This window comes from Coccinella septempunctata, chromosome 6 (genome assembly GCF_907165205.1).
Source record: "Coccinella septempunctata chromosome 6, icCocSept1.1, whole genome shotgun sequence".
NCBI classification, from domain to species: Eukaryota; Metazoa; Arthropoda; class Insecta; order Coleoptera; family Coccinellidae; genus Coccinella; species Coccinella septempunctata.
Genome location: NC_058194.1, coordinates 30,618,554 through 30,639,708, shown reverse-complemented (window position 1 = coordinate 30,639,708; position 21,155 = coordinate 30,618,554). Strand labels below are relative to the sequence as shown.

Here is a 21,155-nt window from a genome sequence, read left to right as displayed (position 1 = left end):
GATCCGGGGTGCTTCCCCAAGGCACGAACGGCCTGGGGATTGGTCGCCGGCAACCGGGTATTATTCGAGTACTAATGAGCCTCCGCATGCATTTAATGCAACGTTGGGAACGGTTTTCCCGGGATTTCCATTCGAAAAATTGCCTTCGATCCCGCGTACTTACGATACCGATAACTGACATGTCAGCTGAGCTGTGCCGGAGGTTTGTGCTTGGTGCTGGTGGAAGTCGAAGTCTCTGCATGCTCCCGAACGCTTTCACTGCTAAGGAAGACTTAGTGGTGAGTTAGTGGCTCGATAGTGTACTGCTAAGAGGGTAGGTATGCCAAGACTCTCAAGATGGTATAGAATGCCAATTCATCCATTCTCCATAGAGAGGTATGTGCAGTCACCAGCTTCTGCTTTTACAAATCCTACAGGGCGATAGTCCCTGAGAAAGTGCCCGACTAGAGCCCTTATGGTCATCGCAGATCTCACTCCTCAACATCTAGTGCTAAATAGGGTAGCCAATGAGTGCAGAATATCTAGGGAAGGTACAGGTTATGAGAAAATTGAAAGTCAGTGAGCCTGATCCTCTCAAACTATCAAGGATGTGACACAGTGATCTATTCAGATAGTCCAGCAGCTATCATAGCACTGAACTCCTATGTGATCTACTCAAAGCTAACATGGGAGTGCCGAAGGAAACTCAATGAAATAGGCAAGAAAAACAAGGTCTCCTCAGTCTGTGTTCCAGGTCACTCTTGACTCGAAGAAAACGAGAATCCAACACACTCGCCAGAAAAGGCGTAAGCATAAACGCCTGTCACTAGTACAGAGCCTTTCTGTGGTAAAAGAGAATACATCTTTGAGAAATAGTTTCTGGAGAAGGAAGAAGCCAAAAGAATGAACTCTTACAAGAATCTCCTAGGAATCGATTATTCCAAGAGATTCCTCGGGAATTTTGAAACTTCAAGATCCAAGACGTATTTGGATCTGAGCAAGAATGAGTTACACCTCTTCATCGGCTTCCTTACAGGACAATGTTGCTTCAGAAAGCATTTAATAAAAATGGGGTTATCAGAAACTGGCCAGTGTAGATTCTGTGGGCAAGAGAAGGAAACTCCTGTCCACCTGGTTACTAAAAGTCTGGCCACTGCAATCCTGTACAAGGAGTGTCTTGGACGACAATATTATTGGAAGAATGAGGACTTTTCCTACTTGAAGCCCTCTCAAACTCTGGATTTCATTGGAACTCGAGCTGGAGGGCAAGCTGTAGAGGCAGCAGTTATAAGAACAGCTCTGATGAGGGACACAATAGACCTTAAGGTTGAAGTGAAATGTAACCTCCTTCCAAAGTGTAACTATAACGACATGTACAATGGCTTGATAGTGTACTGCTGAAGAAGTATGCTAGGATTCTCATGGTGGTAAAGGATGCAAATCCCTTTTTTTTGTATAGCAGGGGGAAAATCTGCAAAACAGACGAACCACCCTCTCCTGAGGGGGAACAGTGTGGGGATTCTCACTCTCTGAGCTCGAGACCCACTAAAAACACTTAACTGCTTCTTCATAGGTTCCGGGCATTTTGCCTATTAACCAGTTGACTCTTATGGTTTCTGGACTCTCACACGATCATAGTCGTGTTGATATTTGTATGCTGCCTATAGCTTTTATAGGTTAAGCTCTTCTTTGGTTATTTAAAATCCTTAACTGATCTCTCGGTCTTCGGTGGTAGGTTTTTGACCTTCTAGCTTCTTCTGTTGGATCATAGTCGACTAATCTTCGTAGTTCCTCATTTGGATGTTGTTTGGCTTTGTCGAATATCGTTTCCGCCTTTCTCTTCATAAATTCTGTAACTGGTTCCCATTCCAAGTTCTTGTAGATTTGTTTGTTCCTAACAAACCAGGGTACGTCCATCGCCATTCTAAGGAGTTTATTCTCAGTGGCCTGTATTTTCTTGATGTGGGTCTTGGCTGCTAAGCCCCATGCCGCCGATCCATATGTGAGTTGTGGTCGCGCAATTGTTTTAATCATCGTCAACTTGATGTTCTTGCAAATCCCTACAGGATAATTGTCCTTGATATAGATCTATGATCTACACCAATCGGGCTTCTTGTGCCTGTAGGCCCCACTAAACTGCTTGCGAGTATCTCTGAGGAGATTTTTGATGGCATGTATCATTCAGGCGGCTTCTACTCAAGCTAAATAAAAGCTCACCTTAGGAAACATCCTAGATGAACATCAAAAGCGCCGCCATGTCCGACCAGATGCAGATTCTGTATGTTGTCGATTCAGTGGACGCTCTTGAGGACCGCACCTCGTGTTTCCATCCATTCTGTATCGTTTGCGCTCGTCCGCTCATAAAACGCGACCACCCTTTAGCTTATTTGTAATTTTAATGGCTGCCATCTTTGCGAGTCAAAGTTGGATTCAATTAAGGCAGATTTTGCCGGTCGAGTTCCTTTGCCTGCTGAATATTTATGACCGGAGTTTGGGGATATTAAATCTCAACTTTTTCGACACTGTCTTGTTTGATGCCTACTTTCGAGTACAACAGGAGACACATGGCGCTTGTGTTGTTGCTTTTATGTACGTAGTTTGGGTGCTAGACGTGATTTAGTTTCCTCGGTTATATAGTCGTCCGTTCTGCCGTTGAATAATAATGGTCTGTTGGATGGATACGGAGTAACTTTGAGGAACCGTTATTCGAGATTATAATAGCTAGAGCACTGCGTAAATTCCGTCAGCTTCGAATAGAGACCATTGAGAAGAGTAGTATGTCAACTTTCTGAGTAATCCAAGTTAATACTCGGACCACAGCAAAACCCAGCACTCAACATCATCTTAATGAAACTGGCTCTTTCCTCATCTTTGATTAACTATTGAAAGTATCACTGCTGCATGGTAGTGATCGAGGAAACTGAGCTATGTACCAACATATTTGAGCTACTCTGTGTACTTATCCAAAATCACAATATAAACGAGGAGAGATAACTCTTTCTTTCGCCTGTCTCTCCTATGAGCCTGACCATTTGCGTGGTGTCAAAAGTATTCAAATAATTGCATCGTAACTTAAGCCCTTTAACATATCTCCAACGTTCAATCCTCTAGATATCTCCCAGATATCACTCCCATTCGGATTTCAACCCTCAGTCCCGCCCGGGCCCGTGTCAACCACGAAGACGCCCAACCCCTACGGCCGTCAGAGTCGAAATGAAGTCGGAGCTCTGCAAAGGGTTTTTTCGTCGTGCGGCAAAGGCAAAGTGTGACGGAACGCGTGCCGTGGAGCCTCCTTTGATGGAGCTGTAAGTAATTTAGCGCTCGGAGGAGCAAGGCCAGATCGCGAACCGCCCGCTCCGGATTCCATATCAAGGGCGCGCACGCCGAAACGGCCCGGGCGGAGGGCGCTAGATTTATCCGCGAACATTCGTGAAGTTTTTGGGTTTGCAGCTCGTAAGTACCTACGCCTCTGACATTTGTGCTCTAGAAATGGTAAGTTAGCATCGTTCTTTTCGCATTTATATCAAATCTGAAAGATGCCTAGCAAGTTTATCATCTAGAACTCGCAGTTCAAATGACGCTTGATCTTGCCAAATCGTTTGGTGATAAAACTGCACTAGCTCCGTTGGGTCAAGACCCATGCGCCAAACTAAGAATCCAATAAGCACCCCTAAGGAACGATTGATATTCAGCGTGTGGCGTTCTCAACTTTCACCCCAAAAAACCTTTGTTTGCCGGACGCTTTCCAGGTCCCGGTGCACTTATCGGGCACCGCGAAAAAAGACCTTATTTCCGGCGACGCCTGCTACGTCGTTCCTACGCCCTTTGTTTGTCTTTTGACCCACTCGTCTTTCCAAATGGCCTATCGTTGACTAGCGCGATTATTCCGCTGCAAATGAATGGACTCTCTCTGAGTGCTCCTCGTCAATATCAGTCAGCTCAGGCGTTTAGTTGGGACGTCAAATAGTGTTATATATACAAGGCTTGGATTCCCTACCCTGAAGAAAAAAAAAAACCTTAAAAAAAGTGCTCCTATATAACGTGAAAAGAGTTGGCCAAAAATTCAACTTGATGTAATCTACCTGCAAAGAATTTCAAAGTCCACATGATTCTGTGACCTAAAAATACTGATTAATGTCAAATATCCTAAGAAAGAACTTCTTTTCGTTCAATTGTAAATTGCTGGAAGAAATTACTCATATACTTATTGGAGCAATCCAACTACCACTTACATATAACTGAAGAAACGCCAGCTGCAGAAATAACAAATGTACAGGGACACAATTACGATTGACAAGAGATATTCTTGTTTGGAAGATGATAATGTGGTTGATAAAGATCAATTAACTCCTATTTCGTACAGCTAATGATATTTTCATCAGAATTTTACGTCTCCAACCAGATGTATCCCCTTTCACTCGACCCAAAACGACGATACCCCTCTCAACACTTACGACAGTCATTATTCAAACAGTCAATTGTAAAGTTGGTACCCCTTCGCGTTCGACTCAACCAAAATGTCGACCTTTCGACGTTTCGTTTACCTGCCTTCGCGCTAAATCGAGATCTTCGCCGTCCCACCGTACCCTCTGGTCCTCCGCGTCGGATACAACAATCCTCCGGTCGCGATTCGTCAGAGCAGCGCGATCGGCTCCGAACACGCCCGAGGTCCGATCGCACCGTCCCGCCGCTCAGTTATTTCAGCGTTTCGTGCCCGAACCAGTCAGTTCGGTGCTGCTCTTCTGGCGAGGAGGATGTTTCGCGTCGCTTCCGTTAGATTCGTGTCGATTTCGTAAACAATGCTCTCGCAGCGAAGCGTTGCATCGTGATAGTCCACACGAGATTCAATTTTATAGATTGCCGATCCATGTTCTCGATAGATTCTCTTGGTTTTGAGTTGTCGCCTACGTTTTCCACCAACTTTTGTGTTTTGTCACGCGAGGACCGTTTGCCGGTGGAATAGTCTTTCAGATTCCCGGCTGAACCCATCAAATTGGTCATTTACCATCGTCTTGTGCAAACTGTGCCTAATTGGAGTCGGCAGATAAGGAGGTGTGCTACCACGTGACGCCAAAATGAGGAACTCGCGAGCACATGTTCTGAAAGTTCTGTTTGTGGTGACTGTGATTGTGCAGACAGAGCTCTGGGGCAGGGTAAATGCCGATTTCGAGAACAGTTGGACGATGTACCTCGAACAACCGTGCTGTTCGGGTACCGGAAACCATCACGTTCGTCATCACAGAGGTTCGTTCGATGGCATTCTTTGTTTGTGGGTTGTTGCCTGAGTAGCAGGATTCTTCCACGATAACTAACTGGCTTTTTGTAGATAGACGAAGTTACAGAGGAATTGTAGTGACTAACATTTAGAAATACATTGTACTAACATCTGCTTTTCTTTCTTTCTGTCTTTCACCTGTTGGTGGAGGTTTGCGGGTTGATGCTTATTTTCTACTTCACCGACCAAAGACGTCGCTAAACTTCGTAATCGTATAAAATAGCAATATCGGTCAATGCTAATCGTAAGTTTGAAAATTTACAATCGTTGTGTTTTATCAATGATTGCGCTTCAAATAATATATGTATGTGATAACTGCAAAAGTGCATACCGTGTCGAGTATGGGCAACGCTATGAAGAAGTGAATTTGGTTTATTATCGAAACACATAAAACAAGAAAAGTTTCATAGCATTGTTATAGGCCACAAAGAACTGAAAGATATAATATCAAGATTAATTCTATTCCGCAAATTTAAAACTCATCAAGAGCAGTGAATGCAAATTCGGCTGGATAAAAGATCAAGACCAAAGAACTTGAGTGTCGATAGAACTGTTGTAACCAAGGATGTGATGTGGAATATGGAGAAAACGTACCTACCTATCTCCTTGGTGTATCTGTATTGACGCAGATGTAATGAATTTGGATGTTTTATAAAGATTCATGGAGTCATATGGAAAGCTTTGTGGATAAATTCGATCAATTAGAAAAGAACATTTATATATAGATAACGAAAGAATTGTTGTATTCACGACGTCCAGTTTTATCGAGGGAAATTTACACCAGGAATGCTGTAGTCCGTATAATATCGTGAGTCTCATTTGTATTCCAAGAATAAAAGTAATCTCGAACCGAATCGATCCAGGAGAAGGAGGAATACACGAGATACAACATCTCATCATAAAGCCATTAAACCCGAGGCGACTTACGTTCTCCTCCATGTAGCGTGCGGTAAAATACGATCGTAACGTTCGAATTCATTCGGCGTCTCATCGTAACAACGGCCTACGATGAAGCCATTAAGTTCGGCAAAGGAAGAAAATATAATTAACAGCTTCGGACCCATCCAGGTAGAATTCAAATGAGCGTTTCTGGCCCGCACTGGTCGACCGCCCGGCGCGGTAGGCCAAATTAAGAAATCAAAGGAGAGGAAGTGAAGATTGTAGAATTATGACCCGTTTCCAGTTTCAGAGCGATTTGTCGGCGGAGCCGAGAGGAAACGAATTTTGCGTGTTGTTTCGCGATCCTTCGGTCGAGGTACGAACAAGCTGAATTGATTTGGCGTTCGTGGACTTGAACGTTTAGGGAATATTGATGAGATCACTGAATTATTCTTTTAATATCCAATAACTGAAGATTTTAAGTAGAATTTCTATGGCTTGTCCATTATAGAAGTCTTAAAAGCTGCACTTCGAACAGAGCTTATTACTCTTCGATGATCAGAGAAATGGCAGCATACTATAACAGATTGAAATACTCCTTATTGGCAAACAACTTTAGAAGATTACTGTCAAAAATTTCTTCACCCACATTGTTCCAGATTGTGTGATGACCAATGCCGAGACCGTTGCAGTCTGAACTGTAATATTCGGCACGTTATTGTGATGATTAAGTACGATACGTTTTCGTTGGTCTCGCACTTAATCAAGAGAAGAGATTGAAGTGAAGCTATCTTGGTTTCCATTTCCATGCATTCGCCTCCTAGGAAAACGAAACGACATATCAAATTCTCTCCTGCGTTCACGTTTCCACTTCCACAATAGCTTCAATTGCGGAATGGACAAGTTGCCGAGGTGTGAATTCGATCGCCATACGGTATGTCCACGTTGCACACCAGTAGACAACGTCGCTTATCACCTGTATAGAGCACGACTGGACCAAGAATCTAAAGAAGGGTATATCCTTCGTCGGGAATTTCATTTATGTTTCCTGCCAAGAACGATAGACATATGCCGACAGGCCCACTGTTTGGGGAGGGTTTCGTCTCTGTTGAAAAGTTTGGCATCGTTGCCGTATCAACAGTTCGACGCTGTTTATAGGGTGGCCGTATCACCTTTCCCTCGGTAGCTATAGAACGAGTTTACAGTACAGGTGTTCGTAATTGTTGGAAGGAGACAGAGTATCGGTGGGGATGGAACTGGATGATGACTCAGCGAACTGGATTTTCTCGGATCGTGCCCATTGTTCAAGTCCAGAAGATCTTAGCTCCATTGGTGGTTTATGGTGTTGGTAAAATTTGCAGACGATTCCACACGGTTATACGTCGTTTTGCTGCGCCGAAGCATCTCCATCTTCCGTGAACTATAACAGGAATTTTGAACTCTTCGAGAACGAGAAGAAACTATTAAGGAAAAGAGCGATGAGAAACAAAAAGAGAGCAAAGCTATTGAGATTGCGAAACACGTGAAGTGGTAAACATCCATCCCTAGTAGGAATCATACAATTAAATTCTGTTTCGGAAACTCATGACACTTGGCATATTTTTTGTAGATCTTCTCTATATTTTAGTTGATTTTTTTTAATTACGAGTTCGGCCCATTAAGGTTGGTGACCGACGATGTAAATTTCTCTTGCTGCTTTCCCCTAATTTCGATCATCAATTGTTAATGTTTCGAATAAAAATTTTACCTGTGTTCTCTTTCATTTCTCGCCTGATTTTGATTGAAACATCATCCACTACCAAAAAATTACCTGGTTCGATGACTGGAAATTAAGACATAGGTCCCAGGTGAAACCTCGACCAAAGTGGATAATTGTAGGTCATCCGGTAATTTATCGTAATTACATGGGTAACACCAATCACTAGAGATACGGATTTAATGTTATTATTAGAGAACCAGTTTGACGTTGTGTATTGAGTTATTTATATTGCCGGCCGATCGTGAACGATGTTGAAAATTACTGGTTGTGAGAATGTTAGATTTAATGTGTTAGTGCTGATTGGAAACCTCAGATTATGTGAAGACTGTTGGCTCTATCACACGAATTTCAAGTGTAGCATTGTTCGCGGAAAATACGAAAGAATGTTTTACTTGAGGATCTGAGCTACTAGATGTCGACAATCGTGGTGCGTCAAAGCAAGGGAAGCAAATTTCGAGATTGAGATCGAATTGGTCAGACGCGATGGACCATAAAAATTTTTATCGGCGGAAACGAATCAGCTTTTCGATTATACTCGGTTTTATTACCCTCTTACGAACTCTGCCCACGTGGACGCTCAGTCTGTCATCTCACGTATTTCTGGGATATATCTGGCTGGTGAGCGATATTCCACGCTTCACCTGCAGCTGTTGCTCGTTTAAATTTAAACCGAAAGGACTCGGTTCGCCCCCTGGAAAGAAACAATTATCCATCATGGCGATCTATCAACAGCCAACGACACAGGACGTATCATGAACGCGCGTGAGGATTGCTGTCATTCAACGTGCACGCAAAGGTGCAGTTTGATGACGGACCCTATAGAGGAACGAGTGCATACATAAGTATCTGTCCTTCCATTATTCACTCTCTAAATGAAAAAAAGACTGTTTTTCTTTGGATGATTTTCTCCAGTGAATTACAGTGATAATTCGATCGTACTCTAGGAATTACAGAGAAGAATCACCTGGTGCAAGTAGTATCTCTTATATGTATACATTGACACGTACAAAAATAGATTGTTGAGGTCAACATAAACCCTTTTTTGCCATACCATTTTTTCCGATTCGGCCCTAATAAAAAGATATAGCCATTTTAAGTTTTCATGCATTCTCGAGTCTCCATTATAACAGTACCAAAGACCTCCACTATGACCTGTCCAACGCTAATGGTTCCCAGTTATGATTGGCATTAAATGATTTGAGGGATTGATGTAAAATATCCTTAAATTGCTTATATTGGCCTCCTGGTTTTCGGGCACCCTCTGTGAATTAACCATACAGAGCTACTTTGGGGAGTCTTGTGTCTTGCATCCTCAGAATGTGGCCGCTCCATCTGAGTCGGGCCCTCGTTACATGAGACTCAATTGTTGTACAACTCGAGCGTTGCAAGACTTCTGCATTCGAAACTTTGTGGAACCATCTGTGTGCATTATTTGCCTTAGATGACGTTGTTGCGTTTGTTCAAGCTGTATGTCTCCTGTAGGGTGTCCAGCTTTCGCTTCCGTAAAGGAGCGTTGGGAGGACGACTGCTTTGTAAACAGCTGTCCTGGTCTTCAGATTGAGGTCGTGATTTTGAAACACACTGATCTTAAGCTTCCAGAATGCCTGTGATGCCGTATTGATACGGTTGTGTATTTCCATGTCTAGGTTAGCCCTAGTATTTATGAAGCTTCCCAAGTATTTGTATTTTATGGTACTTTCTGAGGTAGAACTCCAAGTTGTTTGGGATAAAACGCTCCGGGTAATTTTCAGATTGCGTATTAAGGGGGTAATTCTCATGCATTCGATACGAAAAGTAAAAGGCGACGAGGAAATTTTTCATAAGCTCCTTCGTAACTCGAATACTTATCGTTGGAAAATTATCCGTTAATCGGCCGAACGTTCTGTTTGTACAAGATACTTCAATCGCCGAGCAAACAAACGTCCGACAATAGACAGACGTCGTCGTCGTCGTCAATATTTATGAATTCTATGGGAATATCGCCATCATCGGTCGCATTATTACGCCATTACGGTGGATTGTCGCGTGACGGAAAACCCGGGGAAAATTCGAGTGAAATTCATCATAAGGCCAACTTTACGCTTCGTCGGATCTTCGCATTTATAAATAACGCCGAAATTAAGGCGGTAATCGGTATTCCGAACTGTGCCGGTTATTTTTGAATTATCGACCTGACCGCCTCCGACAAATTATGCTTATTGATTTAGAGCCGGGGGTTGTTATAAATGGGGCTATATTACTTACATAACGAAAGTCAACATTGTACATGTTTGAACTGGATTAAGGATCTAATCAGTTGAGTGGGTGTCGGTGACATTAACTTTCGATCATGAAAAAAATCTATACGCTGATGGAAGGATATTTACACAGGCCACTCGTTGGAATTATATTGGACTGGTTGATATCTGATCATTTTTCTGATTGGTTTACTATTTTTATGACAAGATTATCAGTTCAGCTTATATCGCTTATATCTTGGAAAACATTATACTTACATGAACAACGATAATTATTTTTCAATATTTTCACAAGCGAAATTATTCATGGAATCTTTATTGGAAAAACATGGAAAGCACTAACGTGAATTCAGGATTTTTAGGCTTTTATTTACATTCATAACTAGTACGTCCAACCATCTGGGTGAAGTCTTCTCATGACTCTGCAAGAACCTACTAGAAGTACTCGCAAAATTTGAGAGTGATCTTGCGAATAGGTTGAGATACGGAATTTTTTCACCATTCAGCTGTGGCGATAAATCGCCACGCATAGTGTTCAACATGAAACGACTATGCCATTGTCTTTTTTATGGGCTCAGCGGTTAATCTAGCTGCACTAGGTCAATATCTTTTGAATATACCTCCTCCAACAGCGTAAATATGGATTTTATCTATGCCGGAGGAAATTTTTTAGCTGGAACTCAGTATACGAATATTTGGGTCGAAATTTTTTCATTGGAGTATACGTTTTTCGTGGGAGGGAAGCAAGTGCCTCATGAATTTTTCACTAAAGAGTCAACCGCTGAAACGCCTCGTCGAATAATATAAATTTTCGATGGAATTCGCACCGGATCAATTCACCATGGAAGAATACTCGAGTAGGACAACAAACGGAACCTAGTACTCTTCGATCATCGATGTCCAAATACGAAAATAAACATCTTTAATGGCTCCCTAATAAAGGGGGATGATTGATTGCGGTCGTTCTTGACTTTGCACGGTGCCTTCCTGACCAGGGATGAATTATGGACTAGATTATGCTTTCCAATATTCATATTTTACGTCAGAATACTGAGGATTATGGATTCTCGGCGATTTACTCCGGAACATTTACTATTCTTCGTGGATAATGGTTCTTGAAACTTTTGTAAGGTCAACTGGGTATTTGATGGACAACAGATAGCAGCAACAATTTGGCCTCATAAAAGAAGGTTTTTGTGGCTGTCATGATAAGGGATCTCTAACTGCGTAAGTTCCAGTTCAGAACGTACCTCGATAAATGAAGTTTTTTCGATACTTCAGCCTCTAGATTGATTTGAATCCGCCAATTTATCTAACTGCGACAGCGGACGGAAAGAAACATCCTGTAAATTTGTCGCCCTTAGTGAACCCGCCGCATTCCTGTTCTAAATGAACGACATTTCAAAGGTTCATCGCGAGGCGAGAGATGAGTCGGTTTCGGATCTTCGCGCGGCAGTCATACCGTCCCCTAATTGCACTCCATAGCCTTTTTAGGCGTCGCCCCAGGTCCGCAATCCGGTCCGGAGCGAAAAACGCTCACCCCGGTTTGCTCGGCATGATCGGAACGCTGCTAGGTTTTCGAACAATGGCCGAAGTATGTGTAATGTTATTTCTTTCTTGGAAGTATCGCGGCGGAGTCTCCTGAAACGACAGGAGACGTTTTTGTGGAGGACGCGCGACTATTCTGACCCTGCAGGCGGGGTACAGGGCCGGCCGGTGCGTATACTGAGTGACACTGAAAAGACAGCACCCAGGGAGGACGTGTGGAGTATTTTTTCAATATTTAGCAGCGTATGGAATGATCCAGCCCTAGAACATTCCTCCAGAGTGTTTATCTTCCAGTTTTTGTCTTAACTTTACCTTGTCGTTGGAGTTTTCTATAAAATAGTTTATTGAAGACGTTCGTGATTATTCCAGCCCAAGTCAATCAAAAGTCTATTGACTTCCACGTGTTTTTTGATACCCAAATGACCAAGAACCCAGCTCGAAAAGAACTTGTCATACTCGTCTAATAGGGAATACTCCTTCTGACGAAAATGATGTATTTTTTATGAAATATCTTTGAAACATCACATTTTGAAATAACCATTTCAACCGTTTCCAAAAAAAAAATTATTTTAAGCACTTAAAAATGAAGAATAAAAATGGGTATTTAAAGTTTAAAGCGTTTTGTGAGAATTGCTCCAGCTGGCAACATCGACTGAAATATGCCTTGATAATAAAGGACAACAAATGCATTATCTTTATGAGATAGAGAAAGATGGTTGTCTATGAAGTCTGCGACGAACGAGGAAGGTCGTAAAATTTTATGGGATTTTTATGGCCGGTTGCAGTTGAAGCTCGCCAGTAAGTAGACGCCTATGAATCAACAGCTGTTATTTTATAAACAAGCTGATGGTACATCGTTCTTTTCATTGTCTTGTAAGCGATGTTGCCAAATCGTAAACTCCGCACAAAGCGATTTAAATTTTAAAACCCCATATTTGAAGGATGATTTTGAATAGTTTTCGCGGTGAATTTGAAAAAATCATGAATGAAACTCATAATTATTCAGTTTAAACTTGCATATGCTGTGATAACCCAAATTGAGGAGAATTCCCCATTCCCACTACTCATCCTCGTGATTTTCATATCATCGAGTACACAATACAAGTGCAGACGCCAAAACCTCTCCTTTCTCCCAGCTCCCTCACGCATAAGCCGCGATCCCACGGGGGTTGTACGCGACCCCAAAACCGCGAAATCCCCAGGTCGGGCGGGTATAGCAGAGAGCGGCTTCCTCGCAGAGGTACCAGCTGGCCAGCGCCGAAATCGTCGAATTCGCGGCGGTAGGCAGTCGCCAGAATGATAACGGCCGAGAGGTTGGTTAACCCCTAAGCTTTATTGCAGGAAGTGCGGAGGTATTAGGAGGGATTAGAAGGGGTCAGGTTCGGGGCGGCCAGAAGGTCTGAGGCAACGTTGACGGAGGCTGGTGGAGGTCGGATCACCGAAGATTAGGAAGGGTGTTTTATGAATGATAAATGTTGATCTTTCAGCATCTGCGATCCGGAGAGGAAGCGCGGAGTTGAAGACGCGGGCTCGTCTGTTTTAATCGATAATTTGTCAGTGCCAAAAACGTTTTGGTGTGGCAGTTTCACAAATGCACCTTTGGATCGTGCAATTAGATTGTATCGTCTCAAAATTTCGCCATATTTGCTTATCATTTCTGACCGATAACTTGAAATTATGGCTCATGGCAAAACTAACAATCCATCCACACATTGATCCTTCAACCAGTTCAACCAAATCACCATTTTTATTTCAAATTCATTGTAGATGTTCGGGATTCCTGCTCTGGTTATGAAGGTGAGCCCTATTTATTGAGCTTAAGATAAGAGAAAGCGAAACAGACCTTCCTCAGCGTATTATTATCATTATTTGAACAGGCGTCGTTGTGGCTCGATTAGCCTTTCGGGAACTGCGACCATGTGGATCTTTTGTTCTCTACCCTGCTCATTCATAGGAACCCAAGAAGGTCGTCAATGGTGTTGAGAAAACCGACAACATCCTAAGAGGCCTTGACCGTTACCTCGTGAGTATCCAGGACCATTTTCCCCATATGAATGGTTCTCAGGCTAGCCAGCTCTGGACACTGGCATATCATGTGTTCAGCTGTTTCTAATTCTGATCCACAGAGCCTACAAATCTCATCTGCTAACTTTCCCATACGGTTCAAATGATATTTGTACTGACAGTACCCTGTCAGCAGTTCCACCATCAATCGAAGATCAGCGCTCGTGACAGCTTTAGCAGTTTTCTGGTGTAGGTCGGTGAGATCATCACGATTTCTTTGACTGAGTAAGTCCAGGAGTGGTTTTCCAGTGGGTTATTCTCTTGTTCAACTTCCATTGTTGACCGCTGGTATTTTACAAGCCCACAGAAAGGCTTAGGTCCAGCAGGTGTTAACCTTGATGGTCTTTTTGCAAGTTCATCGGCTTTCTCATTTCCTTCAACACCACAATGCCCTGGTACCCATAGTAGAGTCACTTTATTGCCTCTGGCCAGTTTCTTTTTGGTATTACGGCACTCCCATGTCAGCAGAGAATTCTGGCAGTGTGATTCCAGGGACCTCAGCGTGACCTGATATAGATATGCGCCCTTTGAGGCTCATTTTAAGACACTTCTGCGCCCATACGTAAACAGCCAGTGTTTCGGTCTGTAAAATAGAAGGTTCACTTCCCAGTTCAGGTCCATATGCGCCAATGCTGGTGTCCCTTTCTGATTTTCCCCAGCGTGAAGCTTCTTCCACAAGTGGATCGATCAAACTGGTTCGAACTTTTAATTGGATTAAAGAAATGATTGCCTAACAGTCGCAGGACATCGATGCACCGTCGCGAGGAGATAGAAGCCTTCAAAAAGTGATAAATCGAGGTCTTGATCATCAGGCGACGACACCCCGAAATATCCTACCCCTTTTCGGAAATGACACCCAACCCCCGGTTGCACAATTACAAAATGTCATGCACATTGTCCCGCCATTAATCAAAATGTTAATTACGCGTTTCGCAACACATACCATCGCCCTACGCCGACGCCCCGACGTATTCTAATAAGCAAGGTGACTGGCAACTACCCCGTATAAAATCTTCGACGGTCCGGATTCATCAATCACGCGGCCAACGAATAAAACGATGTTTTCAAACTAATTTGGAGCGATCCCACGCCTCGCCGGGTTCATTTTTTCTTGTTTATATAGCCGGTGATTAATATGCGATGCAACCACCCCTTTTGTCGTCCAAGAATGCGGGAGGTTGCCCCTGGCACAGCCTTGGAGTAGGTCAAGGCGCCAAAATAGAGATTTCAGGAGAAACGTCAGTATGGACTAGTAAGCTTTTCACACACATCCACCTTCTCTGCCAAGTTCTCAGAAGACGTCGAAATTCATCATTCTTAGGAGGATATAGCTCTGGGAGAAGATATCCTATGAGTTTATGACCTTTTATGTATTTTCGTGTGGTCATTCGAAAAATTGGCACTTCGATATTCATTGGTATCAGTGATTGAATCGCTGTTCGTCAAATATCACCCTCAACTGAAGTGGGTACCAACTGTAAGCTTCGTAGAAAGAGCTTTTTCATCTGAGATAAGTGGCGCACTGTAATTACTATGTGATGCCCCCTTTGTACGCTCCTGTTGGGGTGGATTTTTCGTGGGGTCGACGTTTCCCGAAGCAACATATGTAACCTTATCGACGGGGTTATTCGCAACGACCTCTACAAGGGACTTCTAGGATTACCTAATCCCTGTTAGGAATTAAAGCTACAAGTTCGTTTCTTTCACGGTTTGATGCTTTCAGCACGGCTTCTCTGCCTGGTGCATGTAGACGTATCGAATGTCCTTTGTTTCATAACTTTCAACGGGGTCAATCAGTCTGCCGTTTTTCTTGGAACGTATCCAGCAACGGTAATGTTGTGCAGCTTTTTGTCCCCGTCCACCGGTGATACACTTTCGAATCTAACTCCAACAGATGGAGCCAAAGGTGAAAATTGATGCTTCAAAGACATTCTTGATGATGAAGGATCGAGCACTTCGGCCAAGGGAATTAGGGTTATGAAAACCCAAGCATTATTTGCAACTCTGCCAGAAAAGATCTCCACGACTGATGGACTGCCTATCTAAGGCCATTGCGACACAGAATGAGCTTGTGTCTATAGATTGTTGTATGATGGTCGATGCCCTTTGGCTCCATAACAGCCATGATGCCAGCTGCTGCCAGATAACTAGTCTACATTAGTTTAGATATCTTGTGGCGGACAAACATAAAAATTATTAACTACAATCTCGCAGTCTTGAAACTTTGTACGTTCCATACAACATGGCCCCGTCTATCCCATTTCTAATTCCCCTTTTCCGCTCGGTTAACCCAGTTTGAGACCATTACTCATACGCGCCAGTTATATTTGAGAATATTTATACACACATGAATCACCCATCCCCGTATATAACGGAGATCAAAGCCGTTCACGAATTTGGCCGCGTAACCAGCCAACTATGAAGCCGTAGATAGTGTCCCTCAACTTTGAGTTACCACTTTGTTGGGGGGCAGATAAATCCCGAATTTAGAAACCGTACTCGTGTGTAGCGACCTTTAACGATACCCCGTTGGGCGGCCGAACTGAGAGATCGTGTACCTTGGGTTATTTTTGTACCCTTCGGCTTCTATATCGGTCGAGTGCGGCTTTTGGAAGTTTACCTTTGATTTTTTTCAGGAGGGAGTTGTTGTTGGTCTGCTTTGCGTCGAAATCAATCTTCGGGCGATTGAGAGCAGCGTATTGGAAGAGGGGGTTTGATTGTCGTGATCTGTTTTTTGTTATTCTTTGTAAAATTATCCTATCTTTCAATTACTGATGTTCTTATTTTGTTCCAGGTAAGATTCATGATATGAAATCGACGATCATCTTCATGTGTGATGGGGTGAGTAATGTTCGAAGCGATGATGCATTTTCAACACATCCAAAACATGCAGCGCGTAACCACGACAATCTGCATTTTCCGCACGTAATTTTCCGCGATTTTTCACCATGTAAACAAGGCACTTCAGTTTTATTTCAGACAGGGTGGCCGAGTATGAGTCGAATAACTATGCAGATATCATCAGTTGTTTTCGGAAGTGGTGAGATCGATATACGTCGGGTCATTTTCGTGACGTAACAAAACTACCCCGTCATTGTTCCGGGGAAGCAGATCCGGATTTTGGCTTTTTTTCTGAGTGTCAAATCTTTGGGATGAGAGTCTTCTGTTCTTGTGAATTCTAAAAGTGCAAACAAACAGATGGATTTTTGGGCTATGCCTGTGGTGAAGTTGGTACTATTTGATTTGTCTCGGATCTAGTTTTGTAGATATAACCTCAAGGAATTCAAATCACAGCTTCTTACTCATGTATGATGGTAAATGAGAGGGCAGCATCTGATTTTCAAACACTTTCTCAGTGAAACATTTGAATGTATCAAGAAACCATTGATTTGAAGCTGAGTTTTGAGGCGAAATTTAGAGGGCAGAATATGGAAAAAAATTATGTAGGTATCCCAAAACACATTACCTAGCTACATGACTGTCAAATTTCACAAAACCCCTCCAAACGTTGTTTTAGACCCAAGTAGTAGTTCTGGAAATATTTTGACCATAACATTTTTTGACAGTTCACTACCCAGATGGATGACCGTGGTTATAAATTCCAACAAGCTCCTGATTTCACTTGAGTGCTCAATGCGGCGAAATATATGACATTAGTGTGATATGATCGGCAATATTCGTTTGACAAAAGTCAATTTCTATCGTCTACCCAAAACAAATTTTCCTTATTCCGGCCCTGCCCTTTCGGATATTACTTAGGGCCCCGACGATCTAGATGAAATCTGAAACAAAAAGGTGCAGCTCGAAAGCAGTATTAATTACAATGACTGTGCATTTTATCTTCGAGTATACCTACTTAAATACGCCATTGTTCGGCGTGTAGGGTTCTTGTTTACCGTTTTCGCCGTTTGTTTTCTTTTTTTTTTTGTTCCTGTCGTTTTGTTTTCCCGTCGTCGAGTCCTATCTAGTCGGCGTGCATTTTTAAATGCGTCCGAGTTTTTGGGGTAATTAGTGAGAGCTGGTCGTTGAGAGCGTAGGAAGCATGGTACGAGAAAGTTTAAGACTTTGTCTTTTCAATTTTGCCCGAATTTTTGATGTTTTATTATTTCTTTTGGTTTTTTCTAGGCTGCTTGTATTCGTTTAGGTATGTTGCAGACTTGCATTTCGATTTGTTGTAGAATAGTTTAAAATAATTGTCCCAAAGTGCACCCATAGGATTTCTTTATGGATATTCAGCGTGTCGTCTCATATAAAGGGTGTAAATGAATAATATTGAGGGGTGATTGCTTGTTATGACCTTGTAGTGATTCGAAGGAAGATTCTCCCTATCTTTTTCAGCTTCGAACGAAATTGGTTATCGTTGAAGTGAGAAGGACGACACGTGTTCCACAAGAATGCAGCCACTCTCTCATACGCCCCAAGGTGAGAGCGTTATCGCAACGATGTCTCTCGATTTCAATACTCTCGAACACGTTGTTTAATGGCAACGATAATATTTATCGCCTTTCGTTCGCTCCCTCCGTTTGTTGTTAGAGATAACAATCGGGGAATGTTTATACGTCCGATAAACCGGATTCGAACTAGGATTTTTCCCGGACGCAATTATGATCCGTCAATATCGGAGGGCGAGTGCGCGATCTCGAAAAGACTACTACCGACGCGCGATCCTTATCCGGGTCGTCATGGGCGAGGACTGGAGTGACCCAAGGGCCGATTTATGGTCCCGCGGGGTCCGATCGGTATCTCGTTTCGCAATTAATCGGCTTGTTTCTCGTCGTGTGTTTCGATGGCGGTAGCAGCGTTTGCACCGAGGCTCTGGATATTGCGATTTGCGGATAACGCCGTTATGACGTTACGTTGTTTACGGCTCGGTTTTGTCCTTCGTCGGCCGATTGAAGTGGAGAATCGAACGGTTTTGGATTTGCGGTACGGTATGGTGATCGGCGAATGCGGAAATCGAGTGTTTGAGGTCAGTTTCAGACGCAGCAATTCGCTGGGTTAGAATAATATGGGATGAGTCTTTGAATCGTATGAATATTGCAACAGTAGATTCTTCAGGTCAATAGAAACACTTTTTTCCTATATCATTTTTTTCGATTCGGCCCTGATAAAGAGATGTAGCCATTTTGAGTTTTCATAATGAGCTGTGCCACTCCACATCTGTGAATCTTCTAAACAGAGTGGCATTCTGCCAAAGCACCCAATTTTCCGAATATCACAGATATTTTTTATTTTTTAACATCAAATTACTCGAAAACGGCGCAAAATACAAGAAAATATGAAGAATACTGATATTTTACAAAACGTTCATATGTTCATTGGATAGCGTCCAACTTAGTTTCAAGAGTTGGGTTCTTTGATTTTTTGGTATCTTTATGGTACGTAATGGTCATAATGAGAAAACTGGAAGAGGTGGGTGATATCTTGTGTTCGAAAAAGATTCATCAAATAAATGAAGAACCATATCCTGAAATTCATTTCTTTCGATAAAAGCGTTTGTGAGATGTAACTAGAAATAACATTTTTCTGTGGTTTCTCAACAGCCCGTATCTTTTAAACCGAGCCGTTTTCGAAAAAATGGTAAGGAAAACAAGTGTTTCTTTTGACCTCAAGGAACTACTGTTGAAATATTTGTACGAGTCAAAGAGTCTTACAGGCGGATTATTTTTTGTTTGTATTCGACTATTCATTCCAATTATGGTGCTATATGCAACACTCTCGATTACTAATTGATTTTTCAACGAAAACTTCCACGTAACTGAGGGTTTAGATGGGGCAATTCAAGAAATCATGATTAACATCAGTAGAGTTGTTATCAAACAGGGTGTTAGATATCTAACGAACTCTGTATTGTCTGGATATTGAGGCCACACATTGGTACGTCTTTATGTGTCAGTCAACTGACTTGCTGTAACGATAGACCTGCGAACGTTTATCTGGTTGGTTGCCTGACTCGTTTGGTCGATTGCCTGACTGTCGGCTGCGTTTTTCTCTAGTAATGCCCGTCTACAGCGACTTATTTAAGGCAGACTTAACATTAAGGTATACTTATCTCAGTGATCACCATACTAAGATCGATAGTAAGTGCTGTAGGAAAAAGAGAAATAAGAAAGTCTCAACGTTGAGCCTGCCAATAATATGTCGTGCATAAATGCCTGTTAAGTAGATATTCGAAGAACTGTCTGCAGTCTGAGAATTAAAGCTACGTTGGTTAGTTTTTGTGGGTTGACCGACTTTCTATGTAGGTTGCCGGACTGTTGGATCCACGACTAAATCTATCGAATATATGGTGGCCCATATTTTCGTCATCGAATATTACGTCGAAATTCGCTTGTCGTGTACGTATCGTGAACCATCCGAAACCGCTTTTATATATATTAATAAGGCCGCCGTATTCCGAACGTCGAAATGTTCATGGAAACCATCGCGTTTTCACCCAGTTATCAGGTCGACATCGCCGCGTTATAATGCGATTCGGAAAACGAGCTAGACAATATGCAATCAGCGCTGGAAAATGTGATTGAATTTGTGAATAATGCATACGATTTTTAGTTATTCATGCGGTGAAAACTGCACCGTCAACCGGTTATTGGTCGAATAAACAGGCGATTCCGTTCGGGAATGACGTCGCGACGCGCGACGACGCCCCGTCGTTCCGGATATTCCTGCAGGAGGAACAAATTTTTTTTCGGGATGAAAAATTTTACAATATGTATTTGAATAATAATGATTTTTCCAAATCGAAATGGAATAAAAAGTTGTTAAATACCAGAAATAATAAAAATTAAACACAAATTTTGAAAACTACGTGAACTAAACTCAAGAGGTAAAAAGTGTTAGACGAAGAGCGATTTTATGAGTGGATACTTGGAATTTTCACCCTCAAGACAAGAAAAAATTCATGAAATGCTTCGAAAAGTGTTCCCTTTTATCCAATTCTGTTTCGAGTAGGCGGAGGTCCAATTAACCACGATCCGAGGATATTAACCAGCTGCCCCACGTGTCCTGCCGACAGGAGAGAGCGCAGCATGCGACGACGCACGGTATATTACACACACAGGATTTCAGATGGATATGATACTTTCCCCACTTCCTATTAGATATAAGCACTAAATTACACAGGATTAGGCGCGGCAATCAAAAGGGCCAGACATATGTTTAATAACGCCGGATCAAACAGGCATGTGACCATTGGTAGCCACCCCATTGATTAAATCCGCGGCGGGGGAAGGGCGCAGACCGAAACAAGGGCTGCTGCCGTGAGAACTTCGACCAGAACGGACTCGGAAACAAGATATGCTCTTCATTTTGATTGCAATGGATTCTGATTGTTAGAAAATCTAGATATTCATACGAAGCTTTCATAAGTCCGACGATATTCTCGAGAAAATCGAATTTTTCATATTCTCATTTC

At 42.5% G+C, this 21,155-nt stretch overlaps 1 protein-coding gene across 2 annotated transcripts in view; it reads left to right on the top strand.

The window, feature by feature from the left end:
- The window catches only part of LOC123314745 (semaphorin-2A), a 336,596-nt gene that overhangs the window by 84,028 nt on the left and 231,413 nt on the right, over positions 1 to 21,155 (top strand). Inside the window, exon 1 of one of the 2 annotated variants that reach the window (XM_044900072.1) lies at positions 4,696 to 5,223. The exons of the other annotated variant lie outside the window; for it this stretch is intronic. Coding sequence (XP_044756007.1) covers positions 5,055 to 5,223 — 169 coding nt within the window. The 5' untranslated portion in view covers positions 4,696 to 5,054. Of the gene's footprint in view, positions 1 to 4,695; positions 5,224 to 21,155 lie in introns of those variants that run through there. 2 annotated transcript variants of the gene reach the window in all.